This window comes from Natator depressus, chromosome 1 (assembly GCF_965152275.1).
Source record: "Natator depressus isolate rNatDep1 chromosome 1, rNatDep2.hap1, whole genome shotgun sequence".
NCBI classification, from domain to species: Eukaryota; Metazoa; Chordata; order Testudines; family Cheloniidae; genus Natator; species Natator depressus.
In genome coordinates this window covers 12924852-12947028 of record NC_134234.1, presented here as the reverse complement: position 1 = coordinate 12947028, position 22177 = coordinate 12924852, and the positions used below count along the sequence as shown (strand labels likewise).

At 46.5% G+C, this 22177-nt stretch overlaps 1 protein-coding gene across 11 annotated transcripts in view; it reads right to left on the bottom strand.

Annotated features, from left to right (window-relative positions):
• FAM168A (family with sequence similarity 168 member A) overlaps window positions 1-22177 on the bottom strand; it is a 360452-nt gene that overhangs the window by 18534 nt on the left and 319741 nt on the right. For 9 of the 11 annotated variants that reach the window (XM_074954883.1, XM_074954937.1, XM_074954928.1 and 6 more), the window contains 2 exons: window positions 19344-19469; window positions 5711-5853 (listed from right to left, as the gene is read on the bottom strand). In XM_074954883.1, the coding sequence (XP_074810984.1) occupies window positions 5711-5853; window positions 19344-19469 (269 nt within the window). The remainder of the gene's footprint in view (window positions 1-5710; window positions 5854-19343; window positions 19470-22177) is intronic. The other 2 variants (XM_074954973.1, XM_074954962.1) reach the window with 1 other exon arrangement.

The following is a 22177-nucleotide window of genomic DNA, read 5'->3' as shown; positions in this document are numbered from 1 at the left end:
AGCTATTCTGCCCATCACCTGTTTTTGAGGTCCTTAAAAGGGAAACTTTGCGGGGAGATAAAAATGTGGAGGACACTGCAGAACTGCAAACAGCCAGCTGTGCCACCCTGGCTGCCACCGGCACCATCTTCTGGGATCCGGGATCCACCAGAACACTGTTGGGCCTTCATCATCCTGATCCGGACAGGCATCCTGACCAGACTGGGCCAGAGAGAGGGAACCAATGACATTGTCACCGCCACTATTTTCAGCAAAAACCTGAATAGCACCTGGAATGTGAGAGATTTGGGTTCCTGCTCTCATCTCCTCCCTCCTTTGTCCTTTTCCTCCCTGCCTTATTTCTTCTCTTCCCTGTCTAGTCTCTCTTTTCCCCTTCTGTTTAATAAACATCTGGCTGAGCCGACCAAGACAACTATATCTTTTGCAACACTACAGTGAGTCTGTGACCAGTGAGGCAGCTAAAAGCAATGCCCTAAACTGCCCGATGCTGGTACAAGTCTCCAAGCCTCGCTGACAGGTCTTGGAGTGGCTGATAAGACCGTATGCTGGGTCTGTGTTTCTCCAGCGGTGAGGCTGCAAGTGAGAGTCAACGCTAGAGACAGAAGTTAAATTTTCTGTCTTTGATGTTCTTTTCTCTACTCTTTTGTGTGTGCATTTGTCTTGTTTTGTTCTTCAGGGAAACAGGACTGGACTTCAACAACAATAGCTGTAAATCAGCTCAACAAATTTTTTCTCTTTTCCCCAAAATGGACAGTATTTACCACGTTTAATACCATCTAAAAATCTGTCAAATGGGGGCTTTCCCTGTAAAAACTGTCTACAACTAAAGAGAACAAAGGATGTTAGAATGAAAGCCTTATTTAATGCTTTATATTTCAAATGTTTTCACTGTTTTCCCTCTGTCTGTATCTTTAATAAAAAGTTGAACAGACTTTGAAAGGTGGTTGTTGCTATGGGGCTATGCAGGCCCAGGTCTTGGTTCTCAAAACCTTGAACCATGTTTAACTATTCAGTGGTGTACAGTGACTGGGTCGCAGAGACCCCCAAGGCCCATGTATTCCCTCAAAATGAACACCTCACTGTCCAGTGGCAGAATTTCGTCATAGCAAGGGACAGAGCCCAGCCACTCTTGGAAGCTAAGAATAGCCTGTACATGCTCAGAGAAATAAAGTATTTCCTAAGAAACATGGCAGAATTGTGTTCAGCTGTATCTAGGTTCTTACCCCCCTGCCCCCCCACATCACCATGGTACCAGAGTTGGGAAAGGTGGGAGGAAGTGAAGAGTTGATGGGGGTGGAATGGAAGATTGGGGGCAGTGGGCGTAATTTACCTGGTCTCCAGCAAAGATCTTTAAAAGAAATTAATTAATCGTCCATAAAGTGAACCCAGTTCAACACACACACACACACACACACACACACACACACAGAGTACCCAATGACCCAGTTTCTGGCCATCCTGAGGCATATAAGGCACTTCCCTCTTGCTCCCTTGTGCCAGCCATCCTATACTGCTGATAGCAGCATAGCAGGGGAGCTATGTCCCCTCCCATGAAGGTGGGAGAAGAAGCAGGGAATGGAATGAGCCTTGGTGCCATCTCCCAAGGCACCAGCCAGCACAGCTGCATCAACACCCCAAGGAATAAGGGGTGGCAGGAACAGTGCTGGGATACATTACTTCCCCCGGCACTTGGAGCAGGCAGGAAACTGAGAAGCAGATTATAACTCTCCAAGTCACAATCTGGATCCTTGTCCACCTTTAGTGCAGGGCAGTTATGTGCCCCAAAGCCACAACTGGCCTCCAAAATACACAAGTGGCACCAAAAAGAAAGTCCATGGAGTTACCTGCCAGGACCTATATCATTATCAACGGTCGAGCTACATGCACCAAACCCACAGGGGATCTTCAGTCTGTGGTAAAACTCAATCAATCAGTGAAGACTCCATTAATGGCTTCACCACCAGCTCCGCTGGGAATGAGAAACCTGTAATTTAATCAGATCTCACATTCTAACTCTGTGTAGAGTCCGCCTGACATCAGCAGAGGGAGAGGAATTTGGAATTTTCATAGATATTTTTAACAGTGACCTGCTCAGGGGAAAAAAACGTTGAGTACCTTTTCTCCCCCTTCTTTATGATATAAGAAGGGATGAAAGTTTCATCATTTTTTAGGTCATAGGAAAAATTGAGACCGTCAAGTCTGGTGTTTGCTGGTTTTGCTTGGAGACCTCCATATGTGTTGTGAGTTCCCCAGAAGGGGTGGGATGTTGAATCCTTAAAGACCATCCTTTCTTCCATTCCAAAGGCCTTATTTGCATTTGAGTTTTAAACTGGTATTAAAAAACAAAGTTTAAAAAAGTCTGGCTAAAAAATCCTTTCCTTTCTCAACTGCTTGGCTTTCAGCCTTGTATGATATCATAATCCCACTAGTTTGCCCATCTCCGTACAGCCTTCCAGGGTAGGTAAGATCTGAGTTTCTAATGCAAAAAACAAGTAGATTTAAAAAAACAACACAAAAATCCCGCAACCTTTGAGGTGAGCTTCATATACCAAAAACACAAAAGAGGAGACACACTCCCATTTCCCCACTCCCCTTGCAGAACACCTTAACAAAAACATCCTTCTTCACTGTAAAAGGGACTGAGTACAATCCATGGATTTAATGCATGCCATACAGAGATGATTACACTTTAAGGTCAGTACGTTAGTACTGAGCCACTGGATTGAATACAGCTTACAGAGGGTAAGTCTGCGTACAGAAGCAATTTGGCAGATAGGGATGTCATTGGTGTCGTGCTACAGGCTGAGTGTTGGGAGAAATGTTGTTCTTTGCATATCAGTAAGCAGGAAGAGTGGATGTAGGATAGTGGCATTCATGTGAGGATGATACACAGTTGGGAGCAGGGGGTCACAAGGCCAAGGAGAATGACAGGGGGACAGGGAGATATGTCTAAAATGGCTTATGTAAAAGTCAGCATGAAGAAATGAAATGTTAGGATGTAAAAAATGAGAAGAGAAGACGCCCCAGTGTCACTAAGTCACATACAAACACTAGGGGAGGTTGTCAGGCACCAGATTTCCCAAAGTGGCTAGTAACTTTGGGTGCCCAACTTGATTTTCCGAGGGTGGGTGATAAGCACTTTCTGACTATCAGGCCCCTTTAAGGTGTCCCAAGTCAGGCCCATAAAATCACTAGTCACGTTGGAAAATCCCAGTCTGGATGCATATGTGGATGCAGTAGTACTGAATAAACATGGAGGAGTTTATCTGAGTTCCATAAAAAAGACTGGGGGGGCGGGGGGAGTGTTTGTGTCTTGTCTACATAGGCTTTGTTCTGAAAAACGTGCCCCCAAGGCAGCTCTCCGGGAGATAGCGATGGTGGAGGCACTAGGGTAGACAAGGTCCAAAGGTCACCAATGTGTGTGTTTCTGGGTTGGGTAGCCTCAGCCTGGCCCCATATACACTGATGCTCCCACCATTACCACCCCTCTTGGAACTGACCTGGAGCTAGCAATGGTGGGAAAGATCAGAAACAAAGGCTAGCACACACAGCCTTGGAATTGGAGAACCTGGCATGTTCTGGACTTACAGCCTGATGGGAGTGTAACCATTGACTTGGCATTTGGTCAAGTCCTGTATGTCTTATACGACAAATACTGAGACATACGACTTTCCTCCATTTCTCATCTTCACCCTGCACAAATTCTTCCTCCATCCTAGCCAGCTGCTCTATTGCAGTTACAGCGTTTTAGAAACCAGCAAATGGCCCCAGCTCCTTTATAGGGCAGAGTAATGAAGACCCCATTTCTACTGTAATACTTGTTGGTATTTGGTGATGGGAGAAAATCTGGAGCACTCTACAGCTCGGCAAACAGATGAGCAGCCTTGGTCTAACATACTGAAAAGAAGTTTAGCACATGTGTGCTGATGAGGTTTGCACAGCATCTAGCTGTCCCTGAGGTCCTGCCCCTACTTGCAATTACATCTTTTCTGGGGGCAGAGAGGGGTGGTCAGGGCTTCACTGCATTCAGAGAGGCCATCATTCTCCAGCTCTCTGTACTTAAAGGCCAGAAAGCAATTTGAGGAGAGGAGCTCAGACACAATGGTGACAGGCACCTTTGACAGAGAGGAGCCTCATGACAGCTGGTCAGAAAAATTCCAACACTTTTTTTTTTGTTGGAATTAGCCAGTTGGTTGAAATGGAAATGTTCTGAGGAGATCGTACGATTTCGACGAAGCTGCCCCAGGAAGCATGCAGGACAGTTTTCAAAATCTGCCTGGTTTCTTGACAGTTGGTCCTCCTGGCTCCTTGGATGCACACCTAGTGGACTGCCTCTGAGTCAGAGGCCAGAGGGCTTCCAGGGTCCCCAGGTCACTTCGTGGAAAAATTCAAAATTCGGGATTTTCATTGTGAATTGGAACAAACCCAAATTTTGAAAAAGTGAAATCCTCCACAGAACAGAATACTTTCCTTTGCCCAGCTTTGAGCCCACCAAGAACCAACAGTCCCTGTCCTGCTGTCAGCTGCTGTGATTCTGAGTAGGGTCAAGTGTTGCTCAACCGTGCTCAAAAACTACAGCAATAATAAGTAGTGAAGAAAACCCTTTGATAGACAGATAGACCTTTAACTGGAGCCGCCCAGAAACACCCATCCCTAGTCTACAGTTGTTGGACCTCAGCAATCTTACACAAAGAGTTAAGGGATGCACCATATGCTTCATTATGGGGCACTACCAGGGTTATGGCGTGTCAGTAACACAGCAGATGGCAGCAGGAGTTAGAACATTTTACAGTCTACACTGGTCTGTTGAGAGGAGGCCATGCCACATCTTCGCTCCCTGAAATCCCTTGTAGGAGCACAGAGGCAGCAGTGTTGTCTGGCACGCCCAGAAGAATCTGCACAGGGATTGAGGAAGCTGCCATGCTCTGACAATTGCGGAGAGCCACAGAGGAAATACACAGCCCAAGGAAAAAAGAGGAGTAAAGCCACAGCTCCCTGGAGCACGTCTAACACTGAAGCAGGGTGTGCCAGGGACTGCTGAGAAAGGCAGGTGACTGAACAAGAGACAAAGGTTTCTGAGGAAAAGGGGGGAGATTCCTTGAAAGTGAATTGTCAAGAGTTGATTTGTTGCTGCTCCTTGTGCAGCAGCATGTTGGGTTAGGTTCTTAGGGACCATTCAGACCAAAGCCTGCAAGATGCATGCAGCATTAGTGAACACCTTTAACGCTAACAAAAAGCCCCACAGGGCCAATGACCACAAGTGGTAAAGATCTCATCCAAAAGACAGTATCCTCCAGCAGCTTAATGCTTCTTTGCATTAGAGCGGCTTGGTTCAGTACTGATCCAGAGCAGAGAGCACCACAGAGTAGTTCAATCCAATTCAGTGACATGACAAGCTACACAAGTGTAAAAGACAACACCATCAGCTATCATTCAGAGGTAGGTCCACTCTGCTAGGCAGCACGACCAGCATCACTTCCTCCAACACCTACAGAAGACTTTTCGTGCAGGTCTCCCATCCACATACTGACCAGGTCCAAGCTTATAGGATGTGATTTGAAGTTTGCACAGATGGTGCAGATACAAGATAGAAACAGGTGAATTAACGTAGTCTGAAACATAGTATCTACACCAGTAATATGTTCTCAGCTATTTGGATGATACACAAGCTTTTACTGCTGTTTTTTTCAGTAGTTTGCTGGACACGTACCTGGGCATACAGATTCTGCTGTGGATAGGCACTTCTGATGGGGTACATAGCAGTTTGGTACGGATTTGGAGATGGAGAATAGGGAGGTGGTGCACTGTTACTCTGGGTAGGTGGGACCTTGTATGGAGTCCCAGCGGTGTACCCTGTTAAAAACAAAACCAGCCTGCATTAGTGCCATGATTTAAGCTTATGGGAGACAACAGCTGAGCAGGCTGACATAGCGCATTAGCAATTTAAACCATGCTGAGAACACCATTTTCACTCCACGTTTAGCGTGCCATAAAAGATACACAGCCACCAGTGGTCCTATGGATGCAGAAGCCACTCATTATGAGTCTAGAGCAAATCATTGGCTCAGTATGAAGGACAATTTCCATATCAACAAAGAATTAGGGGGGGGCCTCTGAGTGATGGAACACAGTGTGATCTGCAGCTGTTTGAGCTATATGAGGCCACAATAAACCTAAATGCTCTTTGGGGTAGGGATCCTGTCTAACATCCAGCACAATGGGGCCCTGATCCTGACTGGAGCTTCACAGTGTTACTGTGATACAGTTACTAAATAGTTACAATAGGTTCCATCTCTCAATGCCATTTCTTTGGAGGCACTTGGCATGGAAAGACTGCACCAATGGTCAGGACAGCTGAGGCAAAACTCCTCACTCTGAGTCAGTTTGGGAAGCAACATAGCAATGCTGGTTCCTGGCTGGAGACTGACAGATCTACTGACTGCCCAGCCACTGCTTTGGGATCACATCATCAAAATGTCAGCTGGAGGTGCGCCTCTTCCCGCTGACTGCGGGGAACAATACCCTGTTTCTGGGACCATGGTGGAGGAAAGTACATGAGCTACATATTAAAGGCATGTCTCCCTGTTATTATTAAATGTTTCTGATCCAGAAGCCTCAGCCCAGTCAGGGTCACCATTGTGCCTGGCAGAAACACAATAAATGACAGCGCTGGCCCAAAGCGTGTACAAGTCTAAAGGAGATGTTACACTGTTGACTATACACTGCTGTCCCATTAGGGGAGACATGGCTAGGGTCAGACTTTGATTTTTTTAACCACCATGTCATTTTTATTAACTTGTTTGAGTCTGGATATGATGCCATATAAGGATTTCAGAACAGTTCTCAAACGTGAACCCATTATGGGTCCTTAGAACAATACGTTTCAGAACACGGGGCCAGATCACCAAATCTGGGGCCTGAAGGTGTACAGTACACCTCACTGTATGGGTTCACCTCTCTGTATGGCAGCTTAAGTCCTTGTGGGACTTTTCTTTCCTTGGCTGGGGGAGGGGATGCAGATTAGTGTCTGAAAAATGTGTCTGTAACATATCCACAACTGTCCAAACAGCTGAATGCTTCTGAAGACACAAAAACTTATGTGGTGTCACCCTGGGAAATACCAGTACTCACAGGGTTAAAAAAACCTGGCATGACTTGAGGGATTGCATCAGAACTCAAAATGTCCTTCAAGACAATATATATATTTCAAGTAATTTTCTCCCCAATCTGGGAGCTTTTGTCCTCTCTCATTGTCTGCTGGATGGTTACATCAGTAATATAATTGTTGGGGATTCTAGATTGCACGAGACTATTTTTAAGTGTTTATGCCACCTACGAGTGTCTGGAAAGCTTGTGATAACACTGCTGGAGAGGAAGGGCTGAATCTCTCTTGTCCTTCCCTAGCGCTGAACCTTTCAACGTGAACAATTAAGATGTCTGAAAGCTGTTATGAACCCACTGCTCTAACCATTCATCTTCATTAAGATTTAGAAGCTCAAGGTGAACCCAGGCTGTGACTACATAGCAGTGTTTAAACCTAGCAGTACTGACAGGGATCTTATTCTGACAAGTGTGCTAATCAAACTATGCTACAGACTGTTCCCATTAGGTAACGTACTCTAATCTAGGTTCATAACATGTTACTCAGAGAAAAATATCCTGTTCAACATTAGATGTTAGAGCTAGACTGTGCACACGTAAGTGGGTTCGCACACTTCCAGCTGTAACCTGACTACTAATACTCACACATCATAACAACAGTAGCAAGCAAAGCTTTGTAGAAGCAGGGGAAGGCAAACAGCAGGGTGCAGCACAAGGTCTTCTGTGGATGATACCATATGAACCCAAATAACTGCTTAGACATTAGAGTGATGAGGAGCCTTTTAATGCCTAAAATCAACAGACTGGGCCAGAAGTTTCCATGGATGGTTTCCCGATCTGTCAAGTGGTCACAGTGCTCCCCGCCTCACAGGGCAATTGAACAATGCATACAATGGGCCCAATCGACTAAGGTCCTGAACATCTAAGAGATGCTGAACCCTCAGGTCCCACTGATTCAAGATCAGGCCTTATGTTTGCAAAGCACTTGGGAGAGCTTGGCATGAAGGGTGCTTCAGAAGTGCAAGAGTATGACTGCTCTTCCTGATGAGCCCCAATGCCAGAAATATGCACAATGTCCACATGAATAGTGTGCTGATTTAATTTCATGGATCGAGCTGTGTGGGTTTTCTTTTTAAAAGGCATTTTATAATATAATAAAATCACATGCAGTAGTGGCTGCTGTTGATTTCATAATTCAAATGCAGGAATAAAACACTTAGGAATCCAATGCGAATTAGAGGCCACAACTATTGTCACCTACCAACACAGCATGTGAAGTGTGCAACAATAAGTAAGAAGGGCCCAATGCTGCTTGCACTGGTCTATGTCTACACTGTGATTACAAACCCGCGGCTGGCCTGTGCCAGCTGACTCTGGCTTGCGGGTCTCTTTCATTGCAGTGTAGACTTCTGGGCTTGGGCTGCAGCCTGAGATCTGGGACCCTCACACCTCACCCAAGCCCAGACCTCTACACTGCAATGAAACAGCGCTGCAAGCCTGAGTCAGCAGGCCTGGGCCAGCTGTGGGTTTGTAATCACAGAGTAGACATACCCACTGAAGTCAAAGGCAAAGCTCTTACTGACTTCAATGGCAGGAGGAGCAAGCTCTCAATGACAACTGGCTTGCTGACGAGTCTGTATGCAGCTCTGTCTGCTCTATGCACCTGACGCACCATTATAATTAGCATCTATCCCTGGCATAACTTATTTTTATGTTTCTAGCTGCACAGATTTGGCAGGACAAGACTGTACACTAAATAATTTGTTTTCCTTATCTTGCAACTGAAGCACTGTTGAGCCCCATCAGTGTCACAATTGCCTTATTCTCCCCTTTAAGTCTGCAATTAACAGAAGCCCATTTTAAACAAAGACCTGAAATGTAAGCAGCTGCACCTGACAAATATGGAAAAGTGCTGACTTCCAGCTAAGCTGAAGCTGCTGATTCCCCCATATATGACAGATCGTAATAGGGGATTTTTGGGCTTGTTTATGGTGACTAAACGGGTAGTGTATCTACAAAGGTCACCTTATTTCATAGGGTGTTTCTCAGATACCTTTTGTACCAGCCCTGCTCCCTGCCGTCCATTTGCATTATTGACAAAAGCAGTGAGCCAGCTCTGTTGCTATTAAGAAACACAGCCACTTGCTCCTTGCGTGCGGCTGGAGTCCAGAAAAGGGAACCTTACCCCTCCTCTTACAGAGGCAAATCCTATTTTACGCATCAAACCAGAATAACGAGGCTTGGCACAGGGCCGTCTTGTGAAAGCATGGGATGGAAACGTCTCCCCTCATGCAGCAGAGTGGTTTTGGACCCACTCCACAAACAGGACGGCATCCTCAGGGCTGCAATGGCAATTTAACACTGTTGCCCATCATTCTATCAGGTGCCGATGGCTAACTGATCTGTATAGCTGTGCATGCTCTGACCGAGCACTCCCCACGCCCCCGGGGAACAGTGAGCCCACATGGAGCTAGGTTCCACCTGGGCACATGGTGTGTAGACTCCCCCATATGGGGTGCTGCAATCCTGTCCCGACGCTGAACTGCATTGGTCCCACAGCCGGCAGGACCCTTCAGAGAGAGGGAGAGCCAGGAACAAAACATTTCTCCAATAGCGCTGCAATCACTGAGGGATGAAAGACACTTCTTAAAAGAAGCATCAATTCTTTTATGTGCAGACAAACACTGGATCCAGTGGAGCTGTTAGGAAAATCAGAGTAAAATCTCCACAGGGAGGTTTATTGGTTCTGCCCTCCTTCAGAAAGAAGCCGCTCTGTCATGGACAGATGATAACAGGGTTGGGCCCAGTTTTACCAGAACCCCAGGAGAACAGCACCTACTCTGCATCTCCCCTCCTCTCCTCAAGCGGTTTTTACATCCTCTGGGGATTCCCCAACCAGCCAGGTAAGTCAGCTTTCTACCTGCTTTGTCCCACCAGCATGACAAAGCAGGAAAAATGGGGCCCATATCTGTATTCTAGGACAGAAGTGGCCCATATGTGTCTGCCATGCTGTGTTTAACTGAGTTCAACAGTGTGTCTTGTGGTTACCTGCATATTTCAGACAGAGGTGTGGCTCACAAAGACTACTCGTCCCAGCATGCAATGAGTCACCATTTAAGCCTCAAAGGGATGCACCTGACATGACTATAGCGGTTGCAGCCTCTTGTGCTTTATGAAACTTCAGTGCAGCCCTCAAAGCTTCTGAGAAGCTACAAAGAACCCAGCTTTTGGAGGGTAAATTCTGGGTGATCAAGGGTGGATTTCTCCATTGCCTCACTGGGAAATAGCCCTTTGTAGAAAGTGCACCGCTTATCAATTCAGCATACGATCCACTAATTTTAGATCAGTGATACAATAAATCATTTTAATCTCCTGTCCATTTAAAAAAAGCAGAGACACTCCAGCTTTGTCCAATTCTGCTCTTAACAAGGATAATTAGCTGCAACCTTGGCGGTTCAGAAATACATTTTACTGAAAGCGGTGCCACGTTACATTTCAACACAAGGAACACATGGTTAATTTTCTATTTATAATAAATGCCAATCCTTTGTCCTATGAGCCATTCACATGTGTTCCAGAGTTAAAAAGTTGTTGGACTGGTGGGTAATGAACTAAAGAAACTTTTCAAAGAAGCAACAGTTTTTTTAGACAAATATGCGGAAGAAACATTTACACTTTCCTGGGAGAGGGGAAGAAAGCATGACTGTATCAGCCGAGTTTCCAAATGGATACTATCAACAATGGCAGGCAGACTGACTTTTCTAAATTCTGCTACTGCTCACCATATATGAATTCTTGACCTCAGACTACAGGAGGACTCAGTGTTGCCAACTAGTCTCAAGAGACTTGGCATTTTTTTCCTCAAATGCCTCGCTCCTGGGATCACATGACAATCCCAGCTTTCCTTTTTAAAAAGAGTCAGTTTCCATCCCTTGTGGTTTCAGAGAAAAGCTGGCAAACATGATCCTTAAAGGCTCAAACAACGAGGAGTCCTTATGGCACCTTAGAGACTAAAATTTATTTGAGCATAAGCTTTCATGGGCTAGAACCCACTTCATCAGATGCATGGAGGAAAATCCATCATAGAACCTAACCACATCAGCCACGTCATCAGGGACTCATTCACCTGCACATTTACCAATGTGATATATACCATCATATGCCAGCAATACCCCTCTGCCATGTACATTGGCCAAACTGGACAGTCTCTATACAAAAGAATAAATGGACACAAATCTGACATCAGGAATTATAACATGCAAAAACCAGTAGGAGAACACTTCAATTTCCCTGGTCACTCAATAACAGACCTAAAAGTGGCAATTCTTCAACAAAAAAAAAATTCAAAAACAGACTCCAATGTGAAACTGCAGACCTGGAATTAATTTGCAAACTGGACACCACCACATTAGGCCTGAATAAAGACTGGGAGTAGTTGGGTCATTACAAAACCTAAACCTAATTTCCCCCATACTAATTTCCCCCTACTGTTACTCACACCTTCTTGTCAACTGTTTGAAATGGGCCACTATCATTACCACTACAAAAGTTATTTTTCCTCCCTTGGTATCCTACTGTTAATTGAATTGGCTCATTAGCACTGACCTCCCACTTGGTAAGGCAACTCCCATCTCTTCATGTATTTATACCTGCTCCTGTATTTTCCACTCCATGCATCTGATGAAGTGGGTTCTAGCCCATGAAAGCTTATGCCCAAATAAATGTTAGTCTCTAAGGTGCCACAAAGACTCTCTGTTGTTTTTGTTGATACAGGCTAACACGGCTACCCCTCTGAAACTTAAAGGCTCAGATACCAGAAGGGAAATAAAAATGTCCCACCCATTCTTTTAAAAATCACCTGGTTTTGGGGGCCCTGACTCGCATTTTTGAATGTTCGAAGTTGGCCATACTGAAGTCTGGAAATTTGTCATATGGCAAGAGATGACACTTGCCTAACAAAAACATTCTCAACCAGCACTGGAAGCATGGATTCCAATGACTGATTTTCTCTCTTCGAAGGAGTATGCTGAGAGCTCAGTCATTTCAGTTGAAAGGCTAGACTCGGATACATATAGCAGTGGATCCTCTACCCCCGCCTCTTCTCAAACTTCACTTTGATAGCAGTGTGCCCCAGCTGAGCTGGCTTCCATGCTGAGCACAAGATCCTGCCCACCCCCTCACTTGCCATGCCAATTCTTTGCCTTACAGTGCAGAACAGTAATGTAAAAAAAAAAAAGTAAACAAAGTTCTGAGATATATAAAGAAGTACTGAAAATAGCCAGGACAGAGGAAATTATTGGATTCCTGTAAAAAAAGGATGTAAGGGTACCTGAATTCTATGTTGATTTTCTCTCTTTCAAGTTAAAGGGTTACACAGACACTTACAATGAAGGTCATGTGTATGAAGTTTTGACTGAATCATTTGTACTTAATGGTAAATTAGTGCGGGAATTCTAGAAAACCTTACAGCTGTGCTTTAAGTTCTTTTTAAGGCAGACTAATATGTCTCTATGCGCTCTAGCCTTTCACCTCAGTACAAACCCGACTTAGGTCACAAATTGAGTTGGAGAGTATTAATATCATCCATGGAAATGTGTTCATCTCACAAAACCACCACCACAAAGGTCTGCATTGCATTTAGTCTATGCTGAGGTGTAGCTAAGGAATAGAATAAAGAGGAGTGCTTGCAGGTCAGAATGGTAAACAAAACTGTGCAGGGGAATTGGAAAATCAGATGAACAAGAAGGTACTGCAAATGAGGACTGAGGTGTATGTGAAAAGACAGCCCCAGTGCCTGCCTGAAGTGCCTGACTCTCACTGGACTGCCTCTCATTTTTGTGAACGTTAGAAATCATATTTATGAAGCCTGCGCAACATCAAAACCAGATAATCTAACACAGAAGACTGATGAGCTACAGCACAGTTTCAAAACTGTGGAAAAGTGGAGCCTCTTAAAAAGTGATTACACATCAAAAAATTCTGACACAATGAAAATTTAATCTGCCAATGTTCAGGACAGAAATTAACGAAGGACAAGATTTCAATGCCTTTAATATTCCATCTTATCCTCACAAGCCTAAAACAGCTTGTAGATAATAGCACACTGGATGGGACTAGCAAACAGCCTCTAAATGCTTTCTGATCCCTGCAGTTTGGAACAAACATGTTAATAAATGGCAGAATATCCATAACCTACCTTTTCTCTGACCTACAGTAATGTGCGTATGTGGGAGTAAAAACTTCTTAAAGCTAAGATGGAAGCATGGAAAGGGAATACACGGGTATGATTTGTAAATGACAGAGTAATCCTCATCTGTTCTTTCTCTGCTAATGTGCCATAGCTCTGGCTTGGAGGGACCATTGCTAGGGATGAAGGGGGAGTTTCAAGCTATGCCTACACTTAAAATGCTACAGTAGTACACCTGCAGCGCTACAGCTGTGCCGCTGGAGCATTTCAGTGTAGACACATACTACAGTGTTGGGAGGGGTTCTCCGAACAGCACAGATAATCCACCTCCCAAGAGGTGGTAGCTAGGGGCTTGTCTACAGTTGAAATGCTACAGTGGCATAGCTGCATCCCTTCCATGTAGATACTACCTATGCCGATGGAAGAACCCTCTTGTTGGCAGAGGTAATCCACTTCCCCAAGAGGCGGTGGGTCGAATTAAGGATTCTTCCATTGACCTAGTGCTGTCTACACCAGGGGTTAGGTTGGCTTAACATCACTATTCAGGGGTGTGGATTTTTCACACACTGGGTCGACCTAACCTTTTAATGTAGACCAGGCCTAGATCGACGGAAGAATTCTTCCACTGACCTGGCACCATCTACACTGGGTGTTAGGTCGGTTTAACTAGGTCTCCCAAGGGTCTGGAGAGAAGTAGCCATGCCGATGTAACTTTTCAGTGTAGACCAGCCCTCAGTCATCAGGGCCCATTCAATTCTCAGCCCTGGTCTACGCTACAAACTTATGTCCGTATAATCACCCCCCTGAGTGACGCAGTTATACCGATCTAAACCCCCATGGAGAGAGTGCTATGTGAATGGGAGAATTTCCCTTGTTGACACAGCTACCTGCCCTCAAGGAGGTGGAGTGCCTCAACCAACAGGAGAAGCTCTCTCGTCAGTGCAGGCAGCATCTTCACTAAGTGCTACAGCGGTGAAGCTTCGCCAGTGCAGCGCTGAGAGGGTAGCCAGGCCTCAGTCTTTGCAGACACGACCGATAAAGCTGCTAATTGTGACACTCTGAGGTCAGGTCTACACTACAGACCTGCACCAGTATAACTACATTGCTCAGCCAGAGACAACTCGTGCCTGCTGATACGAGGGGGTGGCGGGGGGGGAGAAACGACACAAGGTAAAGAGGGGGCACAGGTCTGCCCCACTTCCCTGGGCCAGGGCAGCCAATCCTGCGGGCTCCTGGGGGGCTGAGGCCACAGAAGTGGGGAGCTCATGCTTCTGGGCTGGGCCTGGCCCGGGGGACTCTCAGCACCACAATGTCTCCCCAGAGATCCCATACCCTCACTGACACCTCAGCAGGGGGAGGGACATGGGTAATGCCCCGAACTCAGGCTGAGCAGAGGCCAGGGAACTTGCTCCTGGCACCTCCTCCAGCAACCCCCACATCCTGCGCCTGGCCTGGGGCTGCCGCACTCTCCCCAACAGAGTTACCTGCGGGCAGAGGGCTTTGTCCTTCTCCTGCTGCACCTCCCCCTCTGGCACGTTTTTGGCTTTTTCCGCCCCTGTCCCTGGCAGATGGGCTCGGGTAGGGAGCGGAGTGGGCAGGATGGACCCTCTTCTCACTCTAACTGAGAATCGCCGCTCAAGGTCACTGCCTCTGTGCCTGCGAGAGCCTGGCTGGGGAGGTGGCGGTGGCCCGCCCCCTCCACTCCCCACCCAGGCTCAACTGCGGGGGACAGGGGCGGAGTAAGCCAGAACTCCTCCCCACCACCACGTTTCCGGCTCGCTTGGTCCCACTTCCTGGCAGCCAGGCCCCGGTTGGGAGCGGAGGGGGTGGGCCACCGCCGCCTCCTCAGCCAGGCTGTCTCTCAGGCAGCTGCTGCACTGCACAGAGGCAGCAACCCGAAGCGGCCACCCTAGGGTTGTCAACTTGATAATATTTAAAAAACGGGCGCTCAGGCAGGAGTGCCGGAACCTCCACTGCCCCACTTCTCCCCCGAGGGCCTGCCCCTGTCCGCTCCTCTTCCCACCTCCCCACTGTCGCACACTGCTTTTCCCCTCCCACCCCCCCTGCCCAGGTCAGGAGGGATTTGCCTGCAGAGTCAAGGCTGGGAGCTGCAGCCTGCCTGCCGGGCAGGAGGCAGCCCCGTCTGAATAGGTGATGACCCAGCGGCTCCCTGCCTCCCTGCAGTAACCGTACTTTGGGTGTCCAGTCAGTAGATCTGACCGGATATTGCCAGGTCCCGTTTTTGACTGGACTTTCCAGTCGAGAACGGGTACGTGGCCACCTTAGGCCACCCTTACCCAGTATGAGAAGTGGCTCTGTCCCGGGCCGGCTGCCAGGGAGAGGGGCCGAGCAAGTCAGAAACATGTCAGGCGGGAGGTGCAGCAGGAGGAGGACAGCTCAGCACTCGCAGAAATCTGGGGATGCACATGACCCCATGTCTCCCCCCACACGCGTCACCTCTGCGCTCCTGTGTGAAAAATCCACATCCCTGAGTGACGTTAGTTGTACCGACCTAAATCCCAGTGTAGACAGCTCTACGCTGATGGGCGAGCTTCTCCCCTCCACACAGCTGCTGCATCTTATGGAGGTGGATTAACTATGCTGAGAGGACAGCTCTCTCCCATCGGCGTAGAGCATCTTCATTAAAGAGCTACAGCAGCGCAGTGGTGCTGATGCAGCATTTTAAGAGTAGACATGCCCTGAGTAAGTTTCCCAGATCTGAAGAAGAACTCTGTGTAAGCTAGAAAGCTTGTCTCTCTCATCAACAGAAGCTCTCCAATAAAAGATATAACCTCACCCACCATGTCTCTCTAATATCCTGGGACCGACATGGCTACAACACTGCTAATACTATACAAATTGTGGGGTGTCACTTACCCTCTAGGAAGTGGACTGAAACAACCCATTCATTTCACACAGACAATCTAACAGCCTAAAGGAAGAACCTCCTGTGTTTCCATAGCAAATGCCCTCCAGCTTAAAAGTGCCAAGAGCCAGCAGCGCTGGCTTTTACAATAAAGTGGGCCACTTTCCATGTAGCTAATGTTTTAGTTCTGCATCTAGCATCACAATTAAGAATCACAGACATTGACCCACCAAATGCTGCCAGGTCATGGTTAGCCTAGCAATGGGAACTAAACTAAAACTTAGCCTAGCAATGGGAACTAAACTAAAACTGGGGAAGTGAGATTGAAAAAAGCTTTAAAGTGATATTGCTAAATGCGTAATCATTTAAAAGCCCAATTAAAGCAACGACCTTTCCATTCACCTCTACATTCACATTCACCATATCAGTGGAAGGGACAGGAACTGCTATTTTAAAGGCTGGTAGAATTCTTTAAGTACACAGCAAATCCATTTACAAAGGTTTTACTCAACAACCCCATTCTCCTCCACAATAGCATTCTCTCTGCTTTTGGCCTAGATTCTTTTAATCAGTTTAACAAAGACCTACTAGATTGTGATTAGTTGGCATCAGATCTCATTCCTGATTAAATTTATATGTGGATTTAGAGGAAGTGGAAATGCTAAGTGTTGCATGTTTTTACTGCTATGATCTGTAATAACTCAAACTTGCCAGAGTTTCAGGATTCCTGATTCACTGATAATTTAGCTGTTATTTCAAAATAAAAAATAGATGACACAGTACTCTAGACAGATGTAATCTAAATCTGATGTATTTATTAATTGGAAAAAATTAAAACAGAACAATTTGTACTAGACTGTGGATTAAAATCTTTAATCAAGTTTTAATGACGCAAGATGTTTGAGAGTTCTAGAAACAGTGTTTAGAACAGTGTTAATTTTAAAGCCTAATTGTGATCATTTTAAAGACTAATTGTGATAACTGGGGGAGGCTAGCCCCTTGCCTCGCCTCTTCCGGCTGAGGCCACACCCCTGCTCTGCTCTCAGCCCCCCATGGCCCCAGTCGGGTTGTGGGGGGGGGGGGGGAAGGGGGAAAGAAGGGTTGAGAACTCGGTCCAGGCCACGGGGGATGAAGGGGGGCTGAGAGCTCAGCCCTGGCCTGGGTCGAGCTCTCAGCCGGGACTGCAGCAGAGACCCTGGCTGGAGCTCTGAGCTAGGAGCCATTCCCCAGTTCCACCCTTTCTCCTGCAGCCCTATCCCCATTCTGCCCACAGCCCCGTCCCCATTCTGCCCCTTCACTGAGGCCCTGCCCCCTTCTTGCTTCTTTCCCCCCCCCGCCAGCTGCTGTGGCCCTGAGACCGGAAAAGCTCTGTGCCCCTGCTGCAGCCCTGGGGTTGTGGGAGGTGGAGATTTCTGGGCCCCAAATCCCGTACTGCCCTCTCGTCCAGCAGTGCGAGGTTTGGGGAGGCTTAGCCTCCCCCAGCCTCCATTACACCACCTATGGATTTAACTATTAGCACCTTCTTGGGATGAATAAGGAAGTTTATTTATCCTGTAGTGTGTTTGGCTGCAGGCTGAGATTTTCGAAGAGAGCTCTGTGTAAGCAAAATAGCTTGTCTCTAGCACCAACAGAAGTTGGTCCAGTAAAAGATGTTACCTCACCCAGCTTCTCTCTCTAATATCCGGGACCAACATGGCTGCAACACTGCTAAAAGCAGTACAGGCCACTTAGTCATCCATCTTCCATTATGATTAGTGGAAGATGTGTGGCTAAATCCCCTCTACCCTGTAAATCTCAACCTTGTAAATTCTGCAGTACTACAGTGCATTGAATAGCAGACACATTTTTTCATATTAACTTTTAGACTGATAGAAAAAAATCCTAAACAGGCAGAATTTTCCATATCTGAGGATTTCTGTTGCTCCTACCAAAATAATATTTCACAGACAGATGTTGGGTTATCACCAAATAGAAAAACCAGATGTATTCATCTTAGGCTGTCCTTCTGTATCAGTACAGAGCTGTGCAGCCACTTGAGAGGTACAGAGCAGTGACTTTTGGGGGCTGATTGTGGACCACGTATGGCTTGCATTTAAAATGGCAATTGTTGCATGAGCTTTTAGTATGCACAGTATAACTTTAAAATTGCCTAGTTAATTAAAGGATTTGCACTGGAACAAAGGTACCCTCGTGACAAATACATACATTGACCGTAGTTGAAGTGTGTAGTGGAAAACTGTTGCCCTGCAAGTTGAAACAAAACAAAACAGGAAACTTATCAACAGAAGGATACATAGCCATCGGTTGGGGTATTGTGATAACTGGGGCTTAGTAAGCCTAACAGCGGGAAAGTCGATGGGAAAGTCCTACTGAGAGTTTCACCTGAATCCCTGGAAAATCATCTTTATTTTGGGATTACCAGCTTCTGTTGTCTTCCTGAATGAAAGATGAAGTGACCCTCTCTTCTCCTGGATTCCGCTCTACACAAACTATTTTGCTTAATTACTGTGTGTATATGCATGTGTTCTGTTGCTTATTACCACAGCAGAATTCATTATTTGACCAGAGAGATTCCAAGTACAGTAATCTGGCCAAACCTGTACTAAATAGATTTCTGCACATTAAAGAGGAGGGGCATCATACACTAAAGTATTAATATAATATCTGAAAATGATTTCAATTTTTCTCAGTGATCAAGGATACAGTTTAAACATAAAGGGTTTCCTACTCAACCCCATATTTATCTCTTTTTAATTAACACAAGTAGGTGCAAATATTTTCCTTCTTGGCATATTTTTTATGGATGCAAATTTATTTGGGGCAGTGATATTTAGCTTGTCTTCAGGACAAGAAGGCATTCAGAGATTAGTAGGATTTAAGTCCAGAAGGGACCATTATGATCACCTTAAAGTGACCCCCTGCTATAGAATTTCAGCCAATAATTCCTGCAGTGGAAGGGAATTGTTCTTCCCAACTACGTATGTAAATGCTATTGAGCCCAGTATTATTAATAATCATTTACTTTTTTTGGCTCCCAATACCCAAAGCAGCCTTAATAGACACAAAGTTAACCAACACATTGCCAACAGACCAAATGTCCCACATAAACCCCCAAGCCACTGGAGAGAGAGAGGAGTTAAACAGAAGCAAAACAACAAAGCAAAACCCCAGAAGAAAAGATGTATTTACTGAATGCTGCAGATGAAGCTTGGTAAGTTCTGTTCTCAGTCCCAGTGTCCACTGGGAGGTGAAAGGTACCCTCTGTGGCACAAGAGGAGGATGTCTGTGGCCAGGCCTGCTTCATCAGAAGTGTAGCTTAAGTGAAGACAGAAGAAAAGGTGTTATACAGGAACGAACAGTGGAATGTCAATGACAGTGACAACACGGTATCCCTTTCTTGATAGTGAAATTAAAACTGTCACTTTTTTAAAGGGAAAAAAACCCAGGAATTTCATATCATGATTTGTCACGTGTCCTGAGGCTAAAGGATACGGAAAGCCAGAAAATTACCTATCAAGGATTGATGGTCTCTTAAGGAGAGAGCATGGAAGTAGTTTTTTGGGAGGGGGGGTGAAGGAGGACAGGCAGGCCTCTGCAAACTGCCAGGCAAGGAATTTGCTGCCCACATCCCCATACACAGCCCCATTGGCCTGACTGGAGCTGCCTGCCTCCCCAAATATAGAAGTCAAACTATGCCTATGGGTGAGAGACCTACACAGATCTACATATTAGGCATATGGTCTGCAGGGATAATCCCAGGGATTTTCAAGGCAGCATCAACAGGCTAAGGCCGTATATATAGCCCCCAGCCATCCTCTTCTTTTTGAACAATACTGATAATATGTATCTAGAAAGCAATAGACTCCAGCTCTCGAGAAGAGGTGCGGGAGAGAATGTGAACTCATGTGAGAGGACTGCCAGGGCTGAGGAGAAGGCCAGTCTGCAGTTAAAGGATGGGCTGGGAGTCAGTAGAGCTAAGTTTTACGCCTGACATTGGCACTACTTCCTGTGTGACCTCACACAAGTCACAACTGCTCCGTGCTTCAGTTTCCTCATCTGTAAAATGGAAATGTTAATTCTCGCCTACCTCACAGCTAGGCTGGAAGGTTTTGATTCATAGTGTTAGCCAGACGCTCATATGGCAGGTGCTATGGAGTATGAGATAGAATTAATTGTGCCTATCAGAAGGTAGAAGGGATTGGCAGTTCCTCAGTACCCTGTTTAGACTGGCTTTGGCTGTAGAACATATCATGCCCTTTGGAAACAGTGTTCAGTACAAACAATAGCTTTTGGTAGATCACCTTGTAACTTGGAAGGTGATCATCATCGTCCGTACAAAGTCAAAGTCAGAAGAGTTGCAAAACCCCCAAAACAGATCAAAGCTTGAGGCACTGCATGATTCGGGAGGGGTGATGATGTTTGGTTAATATGGCTGTCTTGAAGCTCTTGAGTGGAAACCCCCTAAGGTTGCCTGCCATCACTGATACACCTCTAACAAAATGAGCTTTTATGACCTTCAAGTAACAGACTCCAAAAACACTGAGAAAAAACCACAAATCCACTTAGACATGGTTCTTAGACACCAGAGAACTAACAGTTATGTCTCTGATAATAAGAAACAAATAGTTGGATTGACTTTGACTTTCAAGAGTGGTATTACCACTCCAGACAGAGTTCCTGAGAGCTATTCAGATCTACTCCATGGAGCACGGCCTTACTGGGATTTGTATTACTGGGATTTGTATGAAAGGCAGAGAAAATACTGGCAAGATATGGAAAGCTTATCATGCCAATACAAGTGTTATTGAATTGAACTGAAAATTGAAAGACAAAAATTCAGAACACTTTGGAAAGAATTTCCATGTTCATTTTTTTCATGTGTTTGTATCTACTTAGGTCCCAAAGTCTTTGGTCTCAGATGGAAACAGGGCTTTGGAGCAGAGCCCGGAGCTGGAGCGTGGAGCAGCTCCGGAGCAGTGGAACTGCAGGTTTTTGCCTGGAGCTGGAGTGGAGCCGGAGCACAGATCCAAAGCCCTGCATGAAAAGGACATCAGAAAACATGCAAAGCAAGCTGATAAGGACTACCACTGGCTTTGATCTTAAAGAGTCTTTTATACTGCAATCAAGTGCATTGTCAACTGTGACAAAACGGCAGTCACTAAACCAGGGGCTTTCTGGCAGCACATCAAGAACAGCGAGGTTAGCTCATCAATACGAAAGCTCTCCTGCAAGCTGAGCTCTGCAGTAGGTACATGCTGTACCCTGAGCTTGTTATTCAAAGGTTTAACAGGTCTCCTTTTTCTTTGACAGTATGGAGCCCTCAAAATTTTTTGTTGCATATTAGCAGTGGTGAGCATCGGTTCGCTAGAACCGGTTGTTAAATTTAGAAGCCCTTTTAGAACCGGTTGTTCCGCGAGGGACAACCAGTTCTAAAAGGGCTTCTAAATTTAACCGGCCAAAAGTGGCGCCTTAGGCGCCGACTCCATGGGTGCTCCAGCCCTGGAGCACCCAAGGGGAAAATTTGGTGGGTGCAGAGCACCCATCGGCAGCTCCCCTCCCCACCCCCGGATCACCTCCGCTATGCCTCCTCCCCTGAACGCGCCACCCCGCTCTGCTTCTCCACCCCCCACTCCAGGCTCCCCGTGAATCAGCTGTTTGCGCGGGAAGCTGGGGCAGGCTGAGAAGCAGGCTGCGGCTTCCCGCTCAGGCCCAGGGAGGCGGAGGTGAGCTGGGAGGGGCGCGAGGAGGGCCGCGGGGGGGGGGGGGGGGCAGGGAAACCGCTCCCCACCCCAGCTCATCTCCGCCACCCTTGGCCTGAGCGGGAAGCTGCCGCCTGCTTCTCAGCTCTCCCCGGCTTCCTGCCAAACAGCTGATTCGCGGGAAGCCGGGGGAGGGGGCGGAGAAGCAGAGCAGGACGGTGGGTTCAGGGGAGGAGGAGGAGTGGAGGTGAGGTGAGCTGGGGCCGGGCACGAGCTGCCGGTGGGTGCTCTGCACCCACCAAATTTTCCCCGTGGGTGCTCCAG